This window comes from Emydura macquarii, unplaced genomic scaffold, assembly GCF_026122565.2.
Source record: "Emydura macquarii macquarii isolate MOO-44397 ecotype Brisbane River unplaced genomic scaffold, CSIRO-AGI_Emac_v2 contig_3348, whole genome shotgun sequence".
NCBI lineage: Eukaryota > Metazoa > Chordata > Testudines > Chelidae > Emydura > Emydura macquarii.
In genome coordinates, this window is record NW_027133485.1 from 1,063,202 (window position 1) to 1,090,217 (window position 27,016).

General features: G+C 50.0%; 1 protein-coding gene across 1 annotated transcript in view; it reads left to right on the plus strand.

Annotated features, from left to right (window-relative positions):
* Nucleotides 1-27,016, plus strand: part of EPHA10 (EPH receptor A10) — a 101,760-nt gene that overhangs the window by 69,764 nt on the left and 4,980 nt on the right. The window contains exons 6-13 of the mRNA XM_067533939.1: nt 5,339-5,463; nt 10,219-10,381; nt 12,642-12,750; nt 15,178-15,233; nt 16,296-16,421; nt 19,017-19,202; nt 24,255-24,316; nt 24,466-24,672. Of these exons, the coding sequence (XP_067390040.1) occupies nt 5,339-5,463; nt 10,219-10,381; nt 12,642-12,750; nt 15,178-15,233; nt 16,296-16,421; nt 19,017-19,202; nt 24,255-24,316; nt 24,466-24,672 (1,034 nt within the window). The remainder of the gene's footprint in view (nt 1-5,338; nt 5,464-10,218; nt 10,382-12,641; nt 12,751-15,177; nt 15,234-16,295; nt 16,422-19,016; nt 19,203-24,254; nt 24,317-24,465; nt 24,673-27,016) is intronic.

The following is a 27,016-nucleotide window of genomic DNA, read 5'->3' on the forward strand; positions in this document are numbered from 1 at the left end:
ATCTGCTAACACCCAGCTTCTGGTAGGGCTTTGTAATTCCTCTGGCCAGAACAGTCACAGGAAACAGATTGCTGAGTAAATGTATACTGTCTGTATTTTGTGGGCCAGATTTTCAAAGGGAAAGTGAAAAGGTCTCAAAAAACTCACTAGCAGAGATGAAAACCAGTGCTGTGACCCTATGGGGCTGAGTTGTGGTACATCTAGGAAAACAAAATACTTTCAGGGGTTTGTGCAAATGGACCTTCGTATGCATTGGTGTCTGTTCTGAATGTGCCAACGGGTTCCTGACTCTGGGATGCGCCTCACTCCTTTATGCGCTGCACTACACCCCATGTTGTTCAGTGCTGGAAGTTGTGCAGTGATTTTCTGATAGACCAGTGTCCTCCAGAGACCAGAGGAAACTCTTTCCACATGTGACCTATCTGAGGATTTGAACCAAGGTTGAAAGGTCAGTGTGTTGTTTGACCAGAGACATCGGGTCTTTACTCACAATGTAGTTTCTTATCTAAGGTGACAGCTGATGACAGAATTCAAGATATTCCTTTCCCTTTCTGTTCCTCCGAGATTGCCTGTGGCTCCTGCAGTACTGTTCTGGAGAGTAAATTTGATTTGACTGCAAGTAACCCAGAGTAGGGACCTGTTCTAGCCCTGAAATGTTCTCACTATGCCAGTCCATTTGGCACTTGTTTTGTCAAGGAAAGAAATTGCATTTGGTGATGTTTTGTCAGGTGTTTCTGCTGCAGTTCGAGTTACTTTGCACATTTTGCAAATCACTTTCCTTTTCAAGCCACTTGAAGGGATAACTGTGCTTTACACATAGTTGAAACCAGACTGAGATGTGTGTGAGTTGGTTTCAGTTCCATGCCCTAGATCTTCTCGGAAAGCTTAATACCTTCCTCTAGATTGACACAGACCGGTCTGTAGACATTTTATTGCTGTTCCTTACAAAACTCTGTATGAAGTTACAGAATAACTCAAAGATGACACTAGCCCCTCTCCATGGTGCCCACCAGCCTGTGCAAGACCAACAGAAATTCTAATCAAAGGACCCCAGCTGTGCATCCTGCATTAGATACTGTCTCTTCTGAGATATGACACCCGTAGAAAACAGACTCCTTGGTTCTCTGGACTGGGAAACTGCCATGTTCCTTTATTGCACTTCATCTTTATTTATAGTCATTTCTGTGCTACTTAGCACCATAGTATCCACGTGCCATGCAGACAACGAGTTTATCCCACTACACCCTGTGATGTAGGATGTATTATGCCTGTCCTACAGAGGGGGGAAGAAAAGACCCTTTAAGCACCTGAGTCATGTGCGGAATGTTCTGCCAAATCCCTTTTCTCGAGCAGGTGCAAGTCGCACACTGGTGTTTCTGCATTCTTTGGTCCCTCTCTCTGGAGTCTGTATCGGGAAACGATAGCCAAACCTAAGACGCATGAGAAGGTAGAAAATGGCAAAAGTTCTTGTGCTGAAGACAAGTTGCAGGTTTTCTTCTCTGCTAGGAAGCCTGCTCTTTGGATTTGTCCTCAAATGTTATTGGAAGGATATTGTGCAGAGGACTGAATCCATTCCTCATTTTGCGTTTCAGGATATGTACAGAGATGGGGAGAGCTCTGTGGGGGACATTTAACCCCTCCAGAGATCCAGAAACTATGTTGGCTCTTCAGAGCCATCTGACTGTATAATAAACAAACTGGCAGGTCACGAAGGAACGGCGGGCCAGGAAGAGAACACAATGCATAGTGGAACTCTGCCCCACGCTTACCTTGTCACAACACCAATGCTTCTTAGTAGTTAGCCTTCACAGGCCGGGGTGGATGGTGTGGAACTCCCTCCGCCGCCCTGATGGGAATCCCCGACTCTGAACTCTGTCTTCTGCTCACCCAGATTAACTAAAGTTGGTTCTGATGCTTTCCACTGAGCAAGGCAGGAATCAGTTTAGTAAAGTCAAGGCTGGAGCAGGTTTCTTCCGTTAGCAGGGCTGGGAGTGCACTGGCATTTTTGTGCATAGTTCTCCCTTTGCCCTCGTGGCTAAGACCCAGTGTGGAATTGGTTCGTGTCAGATACCACCAGCCCTCAGGGAGGACTTGTCCGACCAGGGACAGGAACGTGACAAGCTCGTAGGTCTGCACCACCTCTAATGTCTACGTTCATGTCTGGGGTTTTCCCCTGGGAGGTTAGCACTGTAGAGAGTCATTCTTCGTGCGGTGATTTGCACAGGGAATGGAAGAACTAACCGCTGTGTCCTGGTGCTTTCACCTGCCTGCCAGGCAATGCTTGAGTACGATGGACCGAGGACGCGATTTGCACCCGCGAGCCTCCAGAGCTGCTTTCAGTCTGAGTCATAACATTCCCAATGTAAAGCAAAGTGAGAGACTTTCCAGGCACTTGTCTGCTCCCAGCTGCAGTGCTGGGACTCTTCAGCTCAGACCAGGGCCCTACAAACAAGGCGACAGCTGTGTGCTGAAGAAAAGTCTATTTAATAGGCAAAGGAGCCAAGCCACGCTGGGCTTCCAAATCCCACGTCCCCAGTGCTACATTGTGGAGCTTTTAAATTGGAGCAGGGTTTCTCCAGGCTGCCGTGCAGCCATGGATACATGTGTCGTCGCCTTGGAGCTTGTCAGTCAGCGCAGAGACGGTGACCCAAATACAGCAGGGCCCTGGGGAGTGTGCAAAGCTGCCCCCGAGTCTCACTTGCAAAGCGTTGGGAGGGAAGCAGAACAGCAGCACGGCATTCAGCCCGTTAGCAAATATTAGCTGCTGAAGTAAAGGTTGAAGGCAGACATTCCTCCTGCTTGTCAAGTGAAGAACATGGGTCACTAACGCCCTGTTCATATGGCTGCTTAATGCCCATTGCATTCAACAATCACGTTCCAGCACCACTGGCAGGCTGATACTAGCGCTCGTTCTAGGCTTGGCCCCTGTACCTGCAGCACAATTCTCAAAACCGATCGCTCGGTGCAGTGCTGATCCCTGCTAGAACTGGACTGTGGTCACCCTGGTCTAGCACTGTTCTGTTGGCATGTGGTTTCAGTTGCAGTGAGGGCAGGGCCTCTCTCTCTTCCTTGGGAGGTGCCCACGATAAGCTGCTTTGTAAGAGTGAAATGCCGTAAGGGAAGCTCTGAGAGCCCATGCGAGTGAGGAGGGGGTGATAAGCTACACAGCGAAGTCTGGGCAGGACTATCTGATGCACGGTTGCAAAGCCAAGTGCTTAAAGGAGTGTCCCATAGAGTGCACTGCTCTTTACTGGGCCGTCGTTCCCCTCCCTCCATCCCAAAGAGTGCACTGCTCTTTACTGGTCCGTCACTCCCCTCCCTCCATCCCATCGAGTGCACCAGCTTGTCCAATGCAGCATAAACAGCAGTGTTATAAATGGCTGCCATGGGTTGTACGAGGCAGTGGCTGCTTCTGTGCAGACCTGTAACACTGTCTGACTGTAGCGAGAGTTCACAACTCTGACAAGCAGAAGATCCCAGGAAGTTGTGCTGTATAAACCCCATCCCCACTCAATTCCCCCACTGTAGATGACTAAGCGAAGACTGACTAGTCACTGATTGATCTGCTGGCAAAACCAGTGCTCACCTAACCCAGTTGGCTCAGGGGGAATTCCCCTCCCTGCAGACCTCTACTCCAAAACCTTGCTTTCCATACGCTTGCAGAATTCCTAGGGACAGTCAAGGGGGGATGTGCGTGTAGCAAGAGGGGAATGCTGAAGGTAAGACTGGAGCTGAAGTACAGAGCCGGGAGGAGAACTGCTCCCAGTATCGCAGTATGGTCGTGCAATGCCAATCCACAGAGCTAAGCTATCTGGCTGGAGACCCCCTTACTGCTACGGGGGGACCTGGCTGAGAGTGCTTCAGTTCCACATTTTAAAAGGTCCTTTTTTAAGTAAAGAGGCTGTTTGTGTTGCCTGAACTCATTGACCAGACAGATCTCTGTGCATTAAGTTACAAAGCAATTAAACACAGCAGCAAAGAGGATCCCAGAGCCCTGTAGTTTTAGTTGTCTTCATGTTTAAAACCAGTTGCCTAAAATTTGAAGCAGTTTCTTCTGTTTCAATGAAAAAGATTTTGGCTGTACCAAAGCTGAGTCATTTAAAAAGTTACCCTTTGAATTTGCCTTATGATCACTTTTCCTGGGCTCTGCCAGGTCACTCCTGACCGAGTCAGAACTTTTAACCAAATCTTAACAGAGAAATGAAATTAAGTGATAAGGTTACAAATTCAGACCCAGCCCCCCAATGTATTTTTGCCAGTTTCATGAGCCTTTGAACTATAGGGCAAAAATGCAGGCAGCTAGGGCTGAGATCTAAAGCAAACCACAGGGGATGTGACCAGATGACTGAATAATGCATCAGGAAAAGCTGATTTCCTCTGCTCCCTGTTTATACTCTGAATCCTGAGACTTCCCGTACATTTGGTGCAGAACAGAGCGCCAGCTTTTCCCTCCTGCCTGCTTGTAAAATTGTGGACAGAGTGCAGCTGGAAGGTGACTAAGGGCGGATGCAATTGTGTTTATTTCATGCCTTTTAAGTGCCTGTGAAAACCTCTTGTCTTCTAAAGGAGCTAGCCCAGGGCCTCTCTTATCAGTGCAGGCTGCCAAGAATGTAGGATTATAGTGCAGTGTAATTACCTGGGCTGGTGTCTTGTGGCTCTAACCCTGGGCCTCTGACTCCTCGTGGCAGGTCAGTAGTCCTAGGGAAGGACATATACTTCAGCGTTTTATTGCTCAAAAAAAAACCCGCCCTCCTTCTCCACCTTCTCACTTTTTGGCCACAAAGCGGTTGTTTGCGAGCTGGGCAGCAGCGTCTTGCTGTGCTTTGTCACCTTGGTTTTATGCCAGAAGAGTTAGATTCTCCCCCTGCCCTTCTAGCCTCTTGTATCACCAGAGAGAGGAAACCAAGGAGGTACTGTCTGTTTCATGCAACTGCTGACCATTCCTTTAAACTGTGCCTACCACAGCACAATGTAGGCTAATGTGGAGTGAAACCTATTGTGTCCAAGGGTTTGTCTGCAAAAGCTGCGTTTGCCCAAAAGCTGACGTGCCCTCCCTTTATGCTGCAGAAGGAGAGGCTATTTATGAAATGCATTCACATGTGATCGGGGGGACACTTGTATTTTACTACCATGACCAAGCATAGAAAAAGGGTGATGAGACTGTTCCTCAAGGTCCCGACCCTGCCGCAGCGCGGCATGTGGAAGTCTCTGCATGGAATGGCTGTACGGTCAGACTCTATAGTCGGGTGCTGTTTTCCTGGGGTGAGTGGTGGGGAAGCCCAGCCTTCTGGGGCGATGGTATTAGTGATCTGCTTGTTTCTTCTCTCTGCTTTTTCAGCATCAGCTCTTGTCACTGACCTCCGCACAGATAAAATTGAACAGAAGAGCATTTCCTTGTCATGGCAGGAGTCGGGCTTCCCAAGTGCCAGTAACACTGAGTACGAAATCAAGTACTATGAAAAGGTAGACCCTTTTGAAGACTTGTTTCCCATCTTTTCAGTTACATGCTAAAGACTCTAAGTGAGAGGTTCCCCTGCTTCCCAACATTACTAGCCGGCCAGGTTTGTGATACATAGAGCTGTCATTACAGATGCTGTCTGAATGTCTCCACTCTAACGTTTGCTGTGAACCGCTTGCTTTGTAAATCTTCAGTAATGGAAAATGCAGAAGTGTGGGTGTGTGTAGTGCATGGCATTGTGAAGATTTTATTGGCATGAGTGTGGGATGCTTCAGCTACTTACAGGTTCCAGAGTCCTCAAATCACCATCATGCAATCTGTTTATACATGCTTTAAATGCATTTTTTGTAGAGTTTATTTTAATTGTTTTTTTTTTTTTTTCTGTCTCCACCTGTGAAGCCAGCTTGCATCAGTGCTGTGATTCCTAATATATCCATCTCCAGGGAGAAAGAGGAGAATTTTTAGAGATTTTTTAAATGCAGATAACAGCTTTTCCTAAAGTGCATTAGGATTCTGGGACTTGGGAGCTTGTAGCCAGCCAAGTTAGATCTAAGTGATCAGTCCCTTTGGATGAGGGGCATGCCCAGAACCCCAGCAGGATGAGATCTATATTTTTAGCACTGATGGATCACAAAATACTGAACCTTAAAACTTTAACTGGTTCGGGGCTGACTATTACCAGTCCTGGATTTTAGAGCAATGATTTGTGAGTGAAATTCCACACTGGTGGGAAATGAAGCAAACATTTTTGTGATAGTCTTTTAAATTAAAAATGGCCACTGTTTGATAAGGTTTGAGAATGTTAGATGTAAAACTAGTGGGCAGAGAGCAGGGGAATATGTTCAAAGACAAAATAAACGCAGTTTATCACATGGTTCTGTAAATTATCCTGTCTGTGTGTGTGAATGCTCATTATGAAATTCATTACATCCCAAGCAAAACGTGCAGTGACATATTGACGTTTTTTCCCTTGAAACAAGCGAGTTTGAAATAGATTAATATTAACTTGATCTTTAATATCTGATAGTTTTCAAGAGAGAATTTGTTGTGAGGTCAGGTGCTGAAATATAATATGATCATTTCTTAGAAAAGGTACTGTAGCCATGAGATTTGGCACACACGTGAAATAACATACTGCATCTGAGCTTGACAGTAAATTTAACTGTACAGTTTAGCAATTGCTCATGGATAAACAAAGCAATATTTGAGCTGACTCCAGAAAACTGGCTTGGTACCTAGTCCTTGTATTTAAGGACTCTGTTTTTCTTTCTCAGAGCCCTGTGTGTGGAGAATCAAGAAAACACTCTCTCAAATAGATAGCTTATTGCACAACAATAGATACAGACCCAGGAAAAATGTAATGAACTATTCCCAAGCTGTGGCATTAATGCTAGAAACTAGGGCTTGAGAAATTTCTTACGCTTAGTTATTCAGAATAAATAGTATGTGACAAACCCAGCTTCGTGCTCTGCTAAGCCTTTGACACAAAGTACAGCTGTGTTAATTCTGGAACCACAGACCACGTAAACCTGGCCTAAAATAACTTCAACGGGAGGTTTGGGTGAAATGAGACTCATCTGTTTGCCAAACAATTTATTTAAAAATGTCATTGTTACCTCCCATGATAGCAGCATTCCATTAATAATAATCATCTAAATGTCCCAGCTTTAACAGTGCATTCCCCCACATCTCACACCCCACACATAACCCCAGTGGGCTAGGAAAGCCTCCTTCCTGCCTTGGAATAGCGAACAAGGCAGCGAAAATCCTGTTTTCACCTTGCTGCTACTATTGCTATTACTTACTTTAAAACACCCAAAAGCATCCGAGGCACCTCTCGGAAAACCCCTGAGGTGGGTTCCTGCTCCAGAGCGTGCTAGTTTAATTGATATCACACACACTCATGGGCAGAGGTAAGGAAAGACCCAGGTTCTGGATATATGATTGTGCGGATGCTGTGTGTGTCTAGACGGTTTGAGTGGTTTCTGTTCTCTGGTGATGCTGGGCAAGTGGTTAGATTGAGGAGAGTGGAGGCTTGTCCAATTTGCTTTGGGAAGAGCTTTTCTAAAGTGAGCAGCAGCCTGGGAGAAGGCATGAATATACCCAGGGTCCTGTCACTTCCAGACACCAATGGAGAACGTCAGCTTAATTGTAGCAACATGTGCCTGCTGTAGGAATGTAGCAGAAGCTTCTCTACAGCCCACAGAAAGTTTGTTTTGAAGTCCTGTGTGATTCCTCAGTGCGAGGAATACAGCAAAGCACTCAGAACTGCCATTCCGGCAGCTCCAAAACACACCATGACTTATTGATTGCCTTAGGAAATGCTACATCACAGCTTTTCTATGCAGAGCTGCCATACAGAGACAGAACGTCCCCCTCTCACGCTGACATTTGTCCATCTCTGCAGCTTTCAGTCATACGGGAGAAATCCAGAGCGAGCTGGATAGGTGAATACAATTCACATTAGAGAACGTGCCTGCCAGCTTTGACACTCACAGTGCGCTAACACACCTTTATTTAGCCTTGAAAGACAGTCCCCTGCTGGAGCACAGAGCCGCTTGCACTGCCCTCTGCATTCCAGGCTGTTTCACAAAACGCTCCAGCAGGGCTGCTCTGTTCAGGCATGCCTGTGAAATGCCAGTTAGTTTAATAAAATCTCTGTCACATCGCTGTTTAGTAACAAAGTTAGACTATTTGCAAACATCCAGGGTGCTGCCTTCTCATTAGCCGTAATAAGAACAATTAACTATTCAAATGGCTTTCCCTATGGCCAAAGAGCAGAACATCCTTCATACCATGCAGCGGGTGCAGCACTCTTCAGACTAACGCTATGCGACTCCTGTCCCTGGCACTGGGGAGGGTGGGTGAGTGACACACGGCATGGCAGCAGCTCCAGACCAGCTGAACGAAGGTGTTCCTAAGCGGACCAGTCTTTGCGGTAGTTGCTGCCATGGCTGGCAGCTTCCCCTGATGCTGTTTGCTGTAGCAGTTTACTATGCTGCGTTCTCGCTAAGAAATACGGTGTGTGTGTCAGGCTCTCATCCTCTCTGTGCAATCAGAAGGAAGGAGGAAGGGCTTAGACCTAGCTGTCCAGCAGCTTCCCCCTGGCTGGCAGCTGAGGGCCCAGGGATCCTTTGCAAAGCTGGAGTGTGATGGGCTTCTGGCAGGGGATCGTGAGCAGATGCACCAAGGCCTCGTTGGTCTGGATAACCCCGGTCTCCCTAGCCCGCCAGTGTTCAGGACTGTCCAGCATTCAGCGTGTCTCCCGTGTGCTGAGCGTGTCCTCTCCAGGTGGCCTGGTGGGGGGCGATGATCAGATTCCAGCTGGCGGACGTGGCGTGAGCACACGTCTTGCAGGGATGCTGATTCCGTGCGCGCTCAGTCCCTCTCCCTTCACCCACCCACTGGTGTTCAGGGGTCTCCTGTGCTCGGGCCCAGCTGCAGCCAGAGCTCTCTTTGGGGTGTGGCCCCAGGTTCGGTACCTCTCTGAGCACCTGTTCATTGCTCAGCCTCAGGCCCACCCTCTCCCTCTCTGCAGAGGCTGAAGGTTCCTTCGCCTCTCCTTGGGAATGGCTTGCAGCAGCCCCCGCTCGTCCCCAGGGAGAGGCAGTAGCTCCTGTTCAGTTGAAATCAACCCCTCTGAGAACAGTGGCTCTGTGGGACCCCGTTGCCGATTCGCACCCACTGTCCACGGGCCCAGCCGGGAAGGCCCCGGCGTTACAGAGATGGTGCAGTGTGACATTAGCCCGGCCAGCTGGCCAGCCTGCCTCTGATCTCGCTCAGCTGCCCCTTCCCATGATTCCTCTGAGAGCCTCTGCCCCATCAGCCCCCGTGTCCATGGTAACGAGCGTGGGAATCCCTGGCCCTTCAGGTAACTCATCCCTCCAATGTGCCCTGATGTATTTGGAGGTAATTTAGCACCTTCCAGCCTGCCCCTCCCTGCAGACCCTTCTCCTCCATCTGTGCCAGCAGCTCTAGTGACGTCCCGGGCCTGCTTTCAGGCTGTGTTCTTGTGTGAGCTGGGCTCTGTCGCTGGCTCGAAGGTTTACTCAATATTTCCCCCAGGACCAGGCATTTCACAGACACTCCACGCAAATCCTCAGAATAGCCGTCCGTAGCCAGACAGAGCCGCTTAGGATACAGCCACAACCCCCCGCCTGGGAGAGGAGTGCACTGGCCAGTGCCTGCGTGTGGGCAGGTGTGTGTCTGCACGCCAGTGCCTGAGTGTGGGCAGGTGTGTGTCTGCACGTCGGGGCCCTCACTGGCTGGAATGCCAGCCCTCTTCGGGCTCTATTTTCAACCCTCCCTGGGGCAGCTACTTTTTGATCTATGAGGATTATTATGAATCATATCCTCTGTGTAGTGCCATGCTCGGGAACTCCTTGGAGGTAGAAGGGGAAGGGGCTTGACATGCACTAATGGGAGACTTGCCCAGGGTGCAAAGTGGTGGGAAAGAGGATGTAAAGACATGAATGGGAGCAGGCAGCCAAGGAAGCTGGCCTAGCCCCTTTTATAACCACCCTGGCCCCAGCCTCTCATCCTGGGTACATTTTATTTGCCCTTCTTTTAACTTCTTGTAACTTTTCGATGTAATTTCTGTTGTGGTGTCTAGAGAACGTTTCATGTTTGCAGATGGTCTAATGTTTGGCTAGTCAGTCGTGATGGGACCCAGCGGCACAGCGCGAAGACAGCTGCTCCACAGCTCAGATAGAGGACAGCTGTCAATCTAGTTACATCTCCTGTGTGTCATTATTTCATAGGGTCAAAGAGATCAAAGTTACTCAACCGTGAAAACTGCGTTGACAGCCGTGACGGTCAGTAACCTTAAGCCTGGCACCCGCTACATTTTCCAGATCCGGACGTCTTCAGGCCAGGATTATGGAAACTCCACTCCTAGTATTGAAGTGGAAACCTTGGGGGACCGTAAGTGCTATCCGGGCTTGTAGTGTGTGTGTCAAACACAGAGCATACATTAGATGCCTTACTTTGGGTTGTAACAACTCTACTGCACATGGTGCATGCCTGTGACTTCAAGCAGCAGAGTCTGTCCTGGGAACCTCTCCTCTGCTGAGCGAGGGCCTGTTCCTTCATTCCCAGGGGCCTGTTTTCTTCTCCTAATTTCAGAGATCGATGTTGCACTAACGAGGCTGATGTCCTCGGATGGTCCACAGAGCAAGTGCAGCATTGGCAAGGACAGACCAGCTTCCCACCCGCCTGTCCACTTCTGCTGTGCCTAGAGAGATTCCCCTGGGCAGTGGGAAGGGAGATATTAACCAGACATCTCTGGGTATCTAGTCAGGCTGCCAAGGAGGGGCTCACTAGGGCCAATTGTGACTTGGTTTTTTGTGACATCGACATCTGGACGGATTCCACCAGTTCCGTTACACAGGGGCCACCAAACAGCTGTCAGATGGGAACGGCTCAGTCGCTGAACTGTGAAGGGCACTTTACCTGTTTTCAATCCTCTGAGACATGCAGCCTTCAAATAATGCCATAGAGGAGAGGGGTTGATTTCACTGTCATCCACTAGAAACCAAACTAGGGTCCTTCAGATCATTTCACCTGGAAATAGAGCTGGTCTTGAGCCTGTGTCCCCGGTCAGAGGTGGTTGCTTTCAGCCACTAACGGTCCTGGTCCATGAAGTGACTGGGTGTCCATTATTGTGACTGGATGAATCAGCTTCACTAGATTTTGCTGGGGCTTTTACTTTTTACAGCTTCCATTCAAAACAATTGTCAAGAAGCATCTTATTTCACCGCTAACAGAGAGGAGGGGGCAGATAGTGGGTTTCAGTTTAATGACCCACCCTGGCTGGAAACGACAGCCCAGAGATAGCTGGCTCAATGTGAAGTTTTACGGATTGTGTTTAACAGGGCTTTAAATTGCATCCATTTCCCACACAGAAGACATCTTCAGAACGAAGTGAATCGAATGAAAATTGTACCTAGAATGTAGCGCTCTCAGCGCCCTGTTTGCCAGTGCAGGAGAGGAAAGCACTGAACTAGCGAGGGGAACCATTTGTAAGCGATGCATTTTAATGTCTCTAAAACAGGAATATTTCCTCACTGCCAGCTAACAGAACTAGGCGTCTGCCAAGGCTGAGAGTCAATAGTTACTCCGCTCCCCCCGTCAGCGTTGTCCCGCCTTCACTCTGATCACGGTGGCTCTGGCTGTCAAAGCTGCATCAACCTGTAAATTGTAGAAATAACGATGAAAAGCAGCTTGGCACCTGCAGAGACAATTTCTCCAATCTTTGCTAGAGGAGCGTGCGTTGGTTTAGCAGAAGGACGGTCCGAGCTCCAGGACAGTGAGATGCTCCAAAGGAACCTGGCAAGGTTTTAGACTCGAGGGTGTTTATGGCCTTACCAATCAATGGAAAATCCTCTCGCTTCTCACTGTCCGGCTGCCTTGGCTTCGTAAGTGAGCTGCCACTCTTCCCGTGACATGAGAGTGAAAAATCAGCCAGGGGTGCTGCAGACCCACCGAAATAGCATGCGGGGCTTCTCCTGCAGCCTTGACACTGGCAGTTGCTGCGACCCATTGCTCCCAGGTCTGGCCCGACATCAGACATCTCATGTGCTGCTAATAAGGGGTCAGCATGAAAGTCACTTTTGGCATTCAATGAATCCCGGTGGAAATCTCTTCTCAGCGTCAGCCATGAGGGCGGGGTTGTCACTTACACGAAATTTTCAGACCATGTATCATCTGTGAACTGCAGCTTAGTCTAGGGTGATGCGCCTGCGTTGCAGGGAATGTGCAAGGGAGGCTGTTAGAAGGGACTTACTTTGTACCTTTCCTTGCTTCTTTATGGTGCAGAAAAGCCTAAACGACTTGTCACCCTTCCCCGGCCTTTGTTATGTGTTTGTTTGTGTTTTGCTCTAGAAATACCCAGAGCTTTGTTCCCTTTTCAGGCTGTGTTTAAGCACTAAGGGCCTATTGTGCACTGCCAGTGATGCAGGAGGTGCTGTCTGGGGCCGGCCCTGGAGCTCTGAGCTCTGGCAAGCTGTGAGTGGGCACACATCATTATGTTGTCAGGGCCTGCACTTGGTGCTTGATATTCCTGGCCACTCTGGTGCAGGAATGCAGCGTGAGCCAAGGCATTGTAACCGCCAGGCCGGTTCCAGCCCCCATGCCTTGCGGAGGGGAATGCAGACCTAACCCATTTCCCTTCCCTCCTTGGCAGCGACTGTGGCTTCAAGCGAGCAGAATCCCGTCATCATCATCGTGGTGGTTGCAATTGCTGGGCTGATTGTGCTGGTTTCCATGGTGATTGGTGTGATGATCTGGAGGAGGTGAGCAGACTTCATACCTCTTTATTGTGCATATGGCTATGTGTCAAGGATTTCTTGGGGCTGCCTGCTGGCTTGGTGTATCTGATACTCCCGGTGTTGCAGCCAGGATTCGTGGGACACTGTTGGAAAGAGACACGTCCCTGTAACAGCCAAGCTCTGCCCTCTGGGCTGTGGGTTTGGCTGCCTTAGGGTAAAACCTGCTCAGACGGGATCGGCGCAAGGCCGAGGCACCGTGAAGAGCAGGCCCTCTGCCCAGGGGTGAATTTCACCGTCAGGTACCAGTGTTTGGGCCGGGGGGGGGATAAAGAATCTGGGAGAATTTTTGGACTCCAGTTGATAACAGCTAAACCCACAGGATTCTCCATATTGTTTTCAATGTGGCCCCATATTGGCCAACACTGGGATCTTTCAGAGAGAGCAGCACGAGTCTCTGCAGCTTGCGCTACAGATGTGGCTCTGTGTCTTGGAACTGTACCAGACTCGTATCCTCCATGGGTCGGGCACAGAGGGGCACCTGTGGGACACTCCTTGTAGTTTGAAGCTCTTTACTTTTCTAACTGATTAATCAAGGACTGAAATTCCCTTAAAGTCAAAAAGTTAGTTTAGCATTTTTAATTCCTTATTTATGTTGATCTTTCTCATCCGTGGCTTCTCTCAGAAGCTCTGGTTTGATTTGGCTGGGGCTAGCTCTGGGGGTTAAGGATGGGTGAAACCCAGACAGCTGGAGTTCCAAACTGCACAGGGAAGTGTATGAAGCCAATGATTGTGCTGTCTTTGGAGCCACTCTCGATGATTTCCATTCCTCCTGCCAGGGTTGCAGGAACAAGTGAAAAGGTTCCAAGAGGCACCTCTGTTAACCTGGCAGAGGTTTCAGTTTAATGATCTGTAAATTTTAATTTAAAAGATTCAATTGAGCCACAAATAATAATTTAAATAAACAAAATAATAAAAAATGACCAGCGAAGACTCGTGCGTTGTGTAAGGTCAGGCCTGGGACGGGAGCAAGCCACCTTCATGCACTTCCAAGAAGTGCGACACCTCCGTAACCCCAGCTCACCAGGCCCCTGGGTGGAGCAGCAAGGGGAGAGGGCTCCAGAGTGGCCGGCTGGGGTGCACAGAACGCCTGGTCTCAAAGAGCCCAGCCCGCACACCGGGCAGCCAGAGTTCAGCTCAGCTCCTTCCCGGAACGGCCCTGGGGGGGCCAAGGAGCGGCCCTAAGGGAAGGAAGGCTCGCTTAATTGATTTAGAGTCGTGCAGTTTGCCCGTGCCGATGGCCCCTCTGCACGGCTCTGGGCCCTGCTTTGGAGGGGAAGCTCCTTACTGATGTAAAGCCCCTCCCTCCTGCGGGTGGCTGGTGTGTGGGTGGGTGCGGGGGGAGGAGTTGCAGGAGGCGCAGCAGTGTGTAGTGTTGGCTTTGCTTGGAGTCTAATTAACCAAAACTACCCCTCCAAGACAGATGCCAGCCAGGAAGCCCGGCACCTGGGGCAGCCCTGCTCTGCGGCTCGGTCCTCACTGAGCCTTGCTCCTGCTCTCTTGCATGCCAGCAGGCCTCTTGCCTCTGAGCCGGTGCAGCAGCAGCAGCCCCAGGTTGAAAGCAGCTATACCCTCGGCAGCAGGGAGCTGACGGGTGTTCCCGGGCGGGTGCCGGGGAGTTGGCATTTTGCCCCTGAAGGCCACAGCAGGGATCTGACTGTTGCGCTGCTAGTGCCACGCCCTGAGAATCAGTTGCTTGACTCACTGGGGGAGTCCGTCCATCACCTGGGCTTTGACTAGCGTCTTCGCTAGAAAAGGAAGTGGCAGGCTGAGATTACAGGGGTGCACGCAGGCAAATATCCTTCCCGCTACAGGGCTTATCTGTACCTGTCCCATGATGCGGACATCTGAGTCATGCACGTGCCAGGTTACCAGACAAACCAGACTGGCATCTGGTAGCCATTGGCATAAGGAGACCAGGATGCACTTAGTGTGGACTGGAAAGGATGGGGAGACACTGCTCTATCACCCTCTTTATCCACTGGAGCGCAGAACTTGCCTTGATGTGTTGTTGCTCGAAATGTGACCTGCCCTTCGTTGGCTTCCACCCCAACCCAGGATCGGCCATGCCCACTCTGCATGGTTTGTCCCCAGCCATTTGCATTTCTCCTCTGCTGCTCTCCCACTCCCATGGCTGCAGACGCAGCTCCACATTCAGCTCCTGCATTATTACTCTCCTTGCCTCGGTGGTTCTCTCCTGCTAGGGTTTGGATCACGGAGACCACCGTGGTTAAGTGTACAAGCGTTATCTAGCCCTGGCGTTTGGCTCCTAGTGCTAATGGATTTTGTGGGGTTGGACAGCACACTCGGGCACTGTCACTGTCACTGGGGGCTCTCTCTCCAATGGGAGAGTCACACCCAAAGGCATAACATGAACATTGATTTTCATTGCAGACAATGTGGGTACAGCAAAGCCAGCCAGGATGGAGACGAGGAGCTGTACTTCCATTGTAAGTGAGGTCTGGCCACTGTGCTGTGTCTAATTGTGTGGGGATCTCCGCATTTATTGTTGGTAATAACCCTGCTCTCTGCAAAGCAGCCTGGAATCCTTCCTTGTGACGTGCTGTCATCCTGCATTATCTCAGAGAAGGCCAACTCAGCACAGCAGGGCTCTCCGGAGACAGCTGGCTTGACAGCTTCATAAGCCAGTGTCCGTCCTTCCTGCACACAGAGTGCCGGTGACCAGGGGGGTCACTGGCATGCCACAGGAAATGGAGATGCTTTCAACTTTCTAGAGGGCGTATGAATTATTCTGTCAGCTTTTCACATCCAGCTACGTGACAGCGTGGGTTTGTTTTCTGGGGCAGCTCTTGATTATCAAGCAGTGATAATTTTACAGACAACAGTTGTCAAAGGAAATTCAAATGTCAGAACTGATGAGTTTATTTGATTCCTGGCATATGCCGGTTAAGCACACACACACTCTTCTGCTCCCTGAAGCATTGAGAGGCAGCAGAGCCTGTGTGCTTTGCTGCTGTCATCCGCTTTTGAAGATCCTTGATTACTGCAGAGCTGCACTCAGAAGTTGGCTGAAGGTTTTCCATACAAAGCAGGGTGAAATGAAGTGCAGCAGCTGGGGTTTCTTAGGCTACCTGCCAGTGATTTGGAGGGAGGAGGTGGCTCCTGGTGCCCTAATGCCAACCTCAGGTGAAATCAAGTCCAGGCAGGATGTCAGAGGAACTGCATCCAGCATATTTGCTCTTTGGAATTTGTTTTCAATAGACGTGGGATTGGCCTTTGCTGCTGGTTTGGTTCCCCAATGGGGGCAAACACGTAACATGCAGACCACAGGCACAACAGCTCTCTGCCTGTTTGGAGTGTGCAGAAACTGCGTCAGTCTTTGCCTCTCTGGGTTGAGCCAGACAAAACCAATCCATTACCCCAAGATCAGGGCACCCAGTGCCTTCCTCTCGGGTGCCTGACTCAGTGGGGTCCCGGCTGGGCAGGAGCTTCACAGAGTGGCACTGGGTTTTCTTCTCACAGTCTCTGTTTATTCCCCCTCTTTGCTGTAGTTAAGATACCAACCAGGAGGACGTACATTGACCCTGACACCTGTGAAGACCCCATGCAGGCTGTGCACCTCTTTGCCAAAGAGCTCGACAACTCTAGTATCAAAATCGAGAGGATCATTGGAACAGGCAAGTGTTCCCGCCAGGGACTCTCCAGCGGGCTCCAGCGCGCGCTGCAGAGAGGCATTCTTGCCCGGCCCTGGATGCCCGTAGCGAGCAGTCAGAGGAGCAGCATCCTCGGGGTATGGAGTTAGGGGCTGTTTCCTAGCTCCTCATTCACCGGTTTCCCAGCTGCATCCCCGGGGCTCCAGGCCAGGGCTGAGGTAGGATTTCCAGCAGGCAGGGCACAGCCTGCCTCTCAGCTCACTTCTCCCCCAGCCTCTGCCCTCTGGTTCAGCACAGCAAGTGCTGTTGGTGCCTATCCTCAGCCCGGCTCCCTAGGGAATGAGTTGCTCAAACACTGTGGGTCATTTCCACTCCCTTCCCAGGAGGACAGAAACAAGCAGGCTGGCCTGTGCTGTGCTGGGACGCCCTCGTCTCTGATCAGCGCAGGGAGCAGATGGCAGCTTGTGGGATCTTTGCTGCAACCCACGGAGCTAGTGCAGGATCTCTAACACGAGCATGGTTAACAGGCTGGCTGTCACACCGGCAAGAGATCTGGGCAGCGAAGGTGATGTGGGGGTCGATCCCTCCAACACAGCTCACCTGTCAGGGGGAGGGTGGCTCATCTGTTAGCCGCCCCCTCCCTTCCTCATCCTCCGGGACTCTCCTGGTCCTGGTGTAAATCCCACCCATAGGGCCGGCCTGTGGAGGGGATGCAGCGCACCCAGCACGTCTGGCAATGGGAGTCTGCAGAAGGCAGGTAGAAAGGAGCAGGCTGAAGCACAGCCAGGTGCGTGTCTCCGGGAAGGGAAGGGAAGGGAAGGGCTGCCTTTCCGCTCTGTGCGTGGGAGACTGCTCGACTGGAGGAGAACAGCTCTGAATGCGAGCGCTGGCTCTGAGACTTGGGCTGCCCTGTGGCTTCTGCTGAGTTAGCGCCTCTGTTGGACAGACGCACTTGTTGACACAGGTGTGCGAGATGTGCCATCAGGTGCTCTTCAGGGAGGAAAATCAGAGAGAAGGTGGCGGGGACTGGCTCGGTATTACCATCGCAAATCCCTTTGCATCCTGCGATGAATGGGATGAACGAACCCACCCAGGCCTGTGAGCTGGCTCGGGATTATCCCCATTTCACTGGCACGAGAGGTGATGGAGCTTCCCCGAGGTCCACGAGTCTCTGACAGAGCCACGAATGGAAGCCCAGTTGCTTGCTCTAACGTCTAGGCTCCACTTTACGAATGGGGTTTTACCCACCAAGGCACCTCTCCTTGGGTGGCCTAGGGCGAGAGCTGCTCTCCACAGTTACCAACGGGAGTGATAGAGGGACAGAAACTCCCAGCCATGGCAGATGCTTAGAGCACCAGTCTGTGGAGACTTCCCGCTCAGGGATGGTCACCCAGGTGCCCAGACTTGTATCTTTGCCAGTGGGGAATCCTACGTCGGTTCCGTACCACAGCCAAGATACCTGCAAAGAATCCCTGGTTTCAGTAACGATTGGCAGGGGTGAAAGCTGCCCCCTGCTCAGACAGCAGAGCCTCCGCTGCTTCCCCGACCGGGAGTGCAATGAGAGCTCCCCACCCTTAGCGGGAGCTGCTGAGCCTGGCACAGCCATTGCATTCGCAGCCACATTGCTCACACCCCAAAATACCTTCCAGGCTAGCTGCTGGCTAATCTCTCCGAGGTGAGGGAGTGTGACCCAGCTCTGTGTAATCCCAGTCCTCTGTCTGGCCTCGGGCTTTGCACGACACAGGGTCCTGGTGCAGCTTTTGCCATTAGTGGGGACTTAAGCAAAACTGTAAATCCATTTTGTGAGCAGCGCATTGTGGCAACAGCGAAGAGTTTTCTGTTCCAAAAAGCAGAGCTGGGTGTCCCATTGGCTGAGCTGTCAGGCCGCTGTCTGGCACCCTCCTTGGAAGAGCCAGCAGGGAGGAGAGTATGAAACTGACACAAAACTCAGCAATATCTGAGACCCTGCCGGTGTCACCCTGGGACTAGAGTTCCTCCTTCTGACTGAGAGGGACAAAAGGGAGTATTAGTAGTAGTTTGGTTTGCAAATACTTTGGAGGACCTCAGATACCACCGGGCTGGGGCCGTTTAAGCACCTGACCAGAGAGCTCATTGTCACTCGCGCAGCGTTTCTTGCCTTTGCTAGATGACAAAACAATCCACCAAAATGTTGTATCTCCCAATTCATTGTGTTTGCAGTTCCAGAGGGCAGACGAGGTCCTGTTAGGACATGTGGGATACAAGGAAACACTACAAAAAGGGGAGCTGGTTTTCTAGACTAGCGGTGCCGCCCCTTGTGCTGTGTAAAACGTTATAGGCCTGCTTCCCATTGCACTGCAGCAGTTCTGTGCAGCATTATTTTGCACAATGATAGTCACAGATTTGAGGAAGCCATAAATAAAATTAGCTGTAGAAATAGCTGCCTTTTTCCTGGCCTGTGAATGACTGACAGATAGAGCGCTGCTCTCACAGCTGTGGAAGAATGACATTATGAAAACAATCACACGCCTTGTTCCCTGGGAATGTTAACTCTTTAACACATCCAACCCCAAAGACAACAGACATACACCCGCCTTCAGCTGCAGACACTCTTTCATGCTTGTCTCTCCTATGGCACAGGAGAGTTTGGAGAAGTCTGCCGGGGATGCTTGAAACTTCCCAGCAAGAGAGAGCTCCTGGTTGCCATCCAGACCCTTCGAGCTGGCTGCTCAGACAAGCAGAAGCGCGTCTTCCTGGCAGAGGCTAGCACCATGGGCCAGTTTGATCACTCCAACATCATCCGCCTGGAAGGAGTCATCACCAGAGGTAGGGATTATTGACTCCACATTTCATGGTATGCAAACTCATTGCGGCCCAAACAGACGAAGCTTTCCCTGCTTTTTGCTATGTTTGTGCTACTGGCATTGACAGCCTTAGATTGGTTTTCCCTAAGCTGGGGTCAAGCAAAGTATTTTTGGGAGCCTTCCCCGTCTGGACAGTAGCTCTGCCACCCACCTCAATCCCAAACAGCACCACCATTGGCTGATTTGGTCCTAGGTCTCTGTGGCACAAGCCCACATGGCTTCCTCTTGGTTCCAGATTGGGTGTGGTTTGGGTTTTTTTTAATAACAGGGACAATTAATCTAGGATGACACTTGCCAAACCCATTGTGACTAGACCCTAGCGCTAGGATTTGACTGGAACACCTAATGTGCTAGGTTCACTGACCCCTGCATCCACCTCCTCACTTTCAGCTTGAAAAGTCTTGGAGCGGGGGGCTGAGCCCCACAATTGCTGGCAGCTTTGTGCCGGGCTGGGGTGAAAGACTCACACACTTCGCTCACTGTCCTGGCCGCTTTCAGAGTGTGCGATTCCCTGAGTGAGTGCAAAAAAAATACAGTAAATCCTAACACCGTGCACATATACAGCCCCTTTCATCCGGGACACCTAAAGCCCTTTACAAAAGGCAGGTATCTATTGTCAACCCTGTCTAATGGGGAAACTGAGGCACAGGGAGGGGCCAGGACTTGACAGCATAGGCTGTGCCTACACTAGCCGTTTCTGCCGGCTATTTCCCAAACTCACTAGCACCAGCTGATCACCACGGTGGTAGCAGTGCTGGGAGCGCTTGGCAGCTGGCATTCCTATCCCTGGCCTGCAGTACCGGGCTGTGAGAATGCCAGTGGCTGCCGGGCTTTTCCTACAGCCGATGGTGGTAACAGTAGGAAATGCCGTCAGCCACGAGCTATAATGGAAACTGAACGCCAAGAGTCCAGGCTCCTGCTTGCTGGCTGCAGAATCACTGGTGTGGAAATATTCAGAACCAGAAAGACGTGAGTTACGCGATGAGACGTTATGCACAGCCCACACACGGTACGGCTGTAAAACCATGAAAACAATCACATCCACACACTGCAGCGATGGCATGTTTGCTTCAGGTTACGTGCATTTCCGAGCGAGTGTTTAGATGGGCTGAGAATGATGCGAGCTGGGCACCGCAAGGGAGATGTGTTCAGACAGTCGCTCTGCGCTTGCATGGCATGTACTCTGAGGAGCAGATACAAAGTGATTCCAGAATCGTTACACGCTTATTAGTGCCCAGCAAAATGAGGCGACACACTCCCCGATCTGATGTTTGTGGCAACAATGCTGCCTCATTTGCTTGGTAATTTAAAAACAACAGAAAGCAATTGTCCTGTGTGAAAGCGGGAAGAATGCTGATTGTTTTCTTAATTACCCCTCTGGAGTCCGGGTTATTAATGCAGGAGTCTCGCCTTTGAGCTACCCGGGTAATACGCTCGAGCCCTTGTTTAGCATGTGGCTATCGGGTGCTGGGAATGCTGTGCAGTTGCCCTCTAGCAGGCAAACATTTGCTTGGGTTTGTTTTTATTCTGCTCTGGTTCTGTTTATTCTGTTCCGGTTCTGATGTCGTTTAACAGAATTTTTACAGCTAGATTAATAAAGCCAGGGAATCAAACTGGGTTAGCAGCAAAACCAACTCTTGTCACAAAAGCAAATCAGAATGAGGGTTTGTCAGTAAAACAGATGAATGCGTGGTTGCTGTCTGTGGAGTGTGCATTCTCTATGAATCTGAGGAAGCTGTAGTTAAATAGAGATCCACATGAATACAGAGAAACGTGTCCACGCATGTTGTTCCCCGTGCTATTTATAACACAGTGTGTCAGCTTCTGTTTTAACATAGGTCCGGATCCAGCTAGCCTTCACACACTGAGTAATACCTTTCTCCTCAATGGTGCTACTCAAAGCGTTCATAGTTATAGAATTTAATATTCCTATCCCAGCAGCACACAGAGGCTCCATATCAAGGACAGAGCCCCATTATGCTGACTGTACACTCTTCAGGATTAGACCCATGTATCCCTCTGAGGCCCCAGTCCTGTACATGGATCCATGCAGGCAGACCAAACTGCAGGATCGGGCTCCAAGGTACAAAAGAATCAGGCCCTGAGAGTTTAAGCCTCTTGTGTGCAATACAGATGCACAGAAATCCATCGTCTGATCGTCAAGTGGATAAGTACCAGAATTATATCCACTCCATTTCCTACATTGGACTAATTTCTTCTTCAAAATGCAGTGCGTATGCTTGCTTTGTGGGTGTGCGAACTATGCCATTTAAATGAACAGCTCCACCATTGCTAGTGAAGTAATCAGAAACACGAATTAGTTGCTTTAATTATATGTTTGTGCTAGAGAAATGCAACTCTCTCGCCTTGAGCAAACTCACTCTCCTCATTGCTAATGTTTCGGGAAGTAATGGCCCCTTTCCTGTGCAGGTTCCCTCTTTTTCAGTTTGGCAGATGTGATCTTGTTTCAGAATAAAGGAAACATCTAGCCTTGCCTCTGGAAAATCTCAGGGGTCTGATGGCCTCAAAACCTCACGTGAGATTCGTGTCCCCATTGCTCCCATCCCGACTACCTGCTACTCATGAAGCATTTCCCAGTATAAGGATTGCACAGTAAGCCCTCATTGGCTGTGCTGAGAGCTGAAAGTTAAAGACCAGGGATGTGAAATCTGAAGGGTGGATGGTAGCTTGTTGAAAGGGGGCAAAGAAATGTGTTTGTGCCTGTTTTTAGCTGTCTGATGATACATGAAAGAGGCCCGGATTACTGCTATTTATTTATAAGGTTTCTTTTTCTGCTTTTTTACCTGAGAAATATCAGGATTACTAAGTCATGTCTGTCTTGTTTTTTGGGGGTCCCGTGGAAGGATCTGGAGATGTGTGAGACAGGACCTTCATAAATTCATAGTTTAAAGCCGGAAGGGACCATTTCATCATGTACTCTGACATCCTATATATCAAAGGGCAGTAACTTTCACGCTGCTACCCCTGTACTGAGCTGAATAACTTGTGGATTTCAAGACCTAGTCTCGAGCTGAAATAAAAGATGGAGAAGCCACTGCTTCTCTCGGTAGATTAACATTGGAACAATCATCCTCACTGTTAAAAACGTGCCTGATTTCTAGTCTGAATTTGTCAGCCATTAGTTCTTGTCCGGCCGTCCTCCATTAAAGAGTCCTTTAGTACCTGTTATTTGCTCCCCAGGAAGATACTTGTATACAGAAATCAAGTCTCCTCTCAATCATCTTTTTGATATGCTAAAGAGATTGAGTTCTGTTAGTCTCTTATTGTCTCGCATTTCCGACAGCCCGTGAATCATTTTGTGGCCCTTTTCTGCATTCTCAACACTTTTCCAACATCCTTTTTAAAACTGGCACTGGATGCAGCATTCCAGTATTGGTCTCACCCATGCCCTACAGAAAGGGAGAATCACCTCCATGCTCCTTCTCACACTTAGCCAAGGATTGCATTAGCCCTTTTCGCCCCAGCATTGCACTAGAAACTCTTGTTGAGTTGCTTGTTCACCGTGACCCCTAAACCCTTTTCAGAGTCATTGTTTTCCAGGCCACCGAACCTCATTCTGCAGGGATGGCCTGCTCTATTTGTTCCTAGAGTTGTACCTTTGCATTAACCTGTCTTCCAGGCCTGTGCTCAGCCCTGTCCTGGGATTCCTCTGCCTTTCCTTGGCTCTGGTATCAAGCACTGCCCTGCCCTGCCCTGCCCAGCCCAGCCCAGCCCAGCCCAGCCCAGCCAAACTCTTCCTGAGGCCTCTGGCCCTTTGACCCATCACAGGAGGGCAGGAGAGAGCCAGCCAACTCCCTGTGGCTTCTCTCCCTGGATTAAACACTCTCAGATTATTTATAAGGCCCAGGTGACTGTTATCACCTGATCCTTCCTTAGTCCCACCTTCTCTGGCTGATGAGTAAGGACCTAATTACCACCCAGGTGAAGTGAATGTGATTAACTGGGTTTTTAACCCTTTCTTGCCCGTGTTTGGGGTTGAAGTCCCCCCATAACACCACAATTTTTCTTCCCACACATTGCTGACAGGTGCTCCAGGAGCAGCTCACCCTGCTCTCTGGTTTGATTTGGTGTTTAACTCACCAGAACCCCCACTCCAGCACTTTGTTACTTAACACACTGAGCTATGTGCATTCGAGAGCCTGAGATTCTGAGCTGTCAATCACTCTAAAACAGATCCTGTCTATCATATAGAGTGCTGCCCCCCCCTTTGGCCCACTTCCTCCTTCCTGTGGAGGGTGCATGTAACATTGCCATCATGAACAGTCCAACCATTCAGTAATACCCTTTTATCAAGTTTTTTCTCATCAGTGAGCGTTTCCAGCAACTGAAAATTTTCTTCTCTTCACATTCTTTGTCACATGGGTTCAAATTGTTCGCGACAAGCTGAGTTTGCCTCTGTTCTGCATTCGTCTTCTTAGCACCCTCCCTGCCTGCTGCTCCGGCTAATCTCCAGCTGAGATGATGAGCCCCCAGCTGTGAGATGCAGACCGTCCCTTGGCAGAGCCCCCTCTCGCACTGGTCTGCGGCCCAGTGTTCCACAAAACCAAAACCTTCGGCTTCACGTCAGCTGTGCAGCCAGCGGTTCACCTCCAGGAGTTCCCCACTTTGGTGGCAGGAGGTGGGATGGCTGAACTTGGAGAGAGAGATTTTCTCACCACTGTTTATCAGGCATTTGAGTTTGAGTTTTTTCAAAAATCAGTTCTAAAAAGTGATTCGAAACCCCTTCCCTCCTTTGCTCAGGATCCTCGTCCTTTGGTGTGATTGTCTGACTCACTCTCTAGTTACGCACAGAGAGTCTCCGGAAAGATGGAGCAGACAAGACCCAAATCTCTAGTGTAAAAAGCAAGCAGAAAAACAATGTGTAAAGGAGGTAAGGGTTGAGGGCTGGGCATCTTTGGGTCTGGAGGGCTTGCTGGGTGTATGTATTTATGTCTGCAACGAACTGTGCTCAGTACAAGTTAGCTAAATGCTCCTTTTCTGTCTGTGCACCCAGGAAATACCATGATGACTGTGATGGAATACATGGGGAACGGGGTGCTGGATTCGTTTCTCAGGGTGAGTGCACTGGGGGTATCAATTACCCACTGGAACATTGGCTACCTGTGCGACATGAGACCACCAAAGAGTCAGAGCATGATCTGTCTGTGTGACTGAGACCACGCTGACTGCACTGGAATGCAGCCTTCCCTACTTCTGTCTTGCAGAAACACGAGGGCCAGTTCACAGCCACCCAGCTGACTGGTATGTTACATGGGATTGCCTCGGGCATGAAGTACCTGACGGAGATGGGCTACGTACATAAAAGCCTGGCTGCCCACAAAGTCCTTGTGAATAGCAACCTGGTTTGCAAAATCTCAGGCTTCAGACAGTCCCAAGAAGATAAGATGGAGACCATCATCTTCACCACCATGGTAAGCTGCAGGGGCTAGCTAGGGAGGGCGCTGCTGTCGGCGGCTGACCTGTGCTGTGACACAGCAGGAGGGGGAAGTCTCGAACTCAGGTCACTGTAACAACTCACTAACTTTGTGGGGCGGTTGGAGAGGGAAGAGGAGGGGAGAGGGTTTGGTTTGAAGCTGCGTGGGAATGCCAGGGACAGTCACTGGGGAATACAAAGATGAGCTCTCGGGTTATTAGACCACCACTTGTGCTTGGAATCAAGAACGGATATGTTAGTGCAGCCTAGAGTGAGAGAAGCAAAACTTTCTGACGTAAGTTCAAGAGGCAGGAGGAATTTCCTTGTACAAAGTATGAATCATGGAGGTCCTTGAAACGTAAGAATGGAGAAGCCTCCCTTCTACAGACCTGGTGGGTGACAGAACCACATTCCCCACAAAAACCTGCCAGAGGAAAAAAACACGCCAGGATCCCCCAGAGACGCTGAAATCCCCTCCCATGACTGAGCCAAGCGTATGAGGCTCTTTGTGCGGCTGCTGCACCCACCCATCAGCACAGGAGCATGATTCTGACGTGGTGGGAATGTTTTCTAGCCCCAATCTTCTTGCACCGCCTTGCCCCTGAGAGAGAGAGCTCGAAATGTAATATCGTTCTCCCTGCAACTTGGGTTACTGCTGTAGCCACAAACCTCTCCGGTTCCACGTCGCAGGGTTGGTGAGAAAGTTTCCTTTAGCTTTGGTAATTCTGCAATTTACACTTTGAGCATCTGGTTCAAGTGTTTCCCAAAGCAAAAAGCAAACCTTGGGCAGAATGGCCACATTCTCATGCTGAATCGTTGCGAAACTGGATCTTGCCTGGTTTCGCTACAAAGCCACAATCAGGATAACCTAAAACTAAGCCCAGCATCACCCTGAGGTTTGCAGGCCTGATCTGAATGTATCTGAAGCCAGCTGAGTTTCACAGCCCAGGTAATACCAGATGCAGTGAACCTGCAGAAGCAGAAGGTTTTCTGGTGGTGTGGTGTCTCCCTGGTACATGAATCCAGTATTTGTGTGTCAACAGTTTTCTTTTCAGCTGGAGATTAAAGTAAATGGCAGTGACATGCTAAGACTTTCTGTGTAAACTAGCTATGAATCTGAATCAGTGCAGTGCAAATTCTTCCCCTCTCCTTGCCATCCTACATATGTGTGTGTGTGTGCTGGGAGCAGCTCTTGCAGGCTGAGGCTTAGTTATGTATGTTTTATCACTTGTAATGACATTCATGGGTTTCAATTAAGAATTTAAGACCTGTCTGATTCACACACATGCCTATTCAGCTTCCCTAGCCTGTACGCTTCCTGCGCACACACACTCAGAGACATAAAGAGTGGGGCTGGAGAACCCATTACATTCCACCACAAACGTACCCGCAGCCCCTCACACACAACACGGCACTTGGAGGGGGATTGTCCTGCCGACAAAGCTTTTCATTCCAGGCTCTCTCAGTTATGGGGTCAAATTGCAGCTTCAGAGACAAGGACGGACCCTTCACCCTGAGCACATCTTAACCGTGGCCGTCTACAGCTGCTCTCCCTAATTCTTCCGCAGTCCAATCGAGTGCATTTCACTTGCCCGGGAAGAAATCAATGTACAATGTTTTTAATGGAAAAGCAATAAAAATGTGTTTAGTTTGATGCTCCCCAGTCAGCAGACATGAGCCGAACCCATGATATCATCACGCTAACCCTGGCGTTAATATTTAAAAACGAGTGGATTCTGCAATCACAAGAACACTCCTCGTTGCAGGCAGTATTTGGGCTGCTGACGCACACTGGCTCCAGGCCCTGTGGAGCTGACCGTTGGGGCTGAGGGTGTGATTCTCACAGACCGTGGGGACAGCTGCCTTGCCTGCCCGTGAGGGGAGCTGCTGTCACTCACCAGCTATGGGCCAGTCTGAGAGGCCGGTGCTGTTGAACTGCTCAGCGCATCCCCAGAACAGGCTGAGCTGCGGAATAGGAGGGGGAATTAAAAGCACATTGCTCAGAGCTGTGACTGAGACTCCGGGGCTCACGTGTCCTGGATGGAAACCTCCCTGGCGCTAGCGAGAGATGGGGGAGTTGAATGGGCGCCAGCCGAGGAGCCCTGCAGAAAAGCCAGGGCCCCTCTCTGACAAGTCGGGTGTGCGATTGTCTGCGTTCATCTCTGTGCCTAATTCATTAATTAGTGTAATGAATTCCTAGTAACTGAAAGGAGCCCAGCGCCTGCTGTCCCCCAGTGCTGCCAGAAGGGTTTTTGCATTTGCTACTTACAAGAGAGGGAGCTGGGAGGGAGGGTGTGTGTGTGCCTGGTTCTTCTGAATGTGTTCTCGTTACATATGTATGG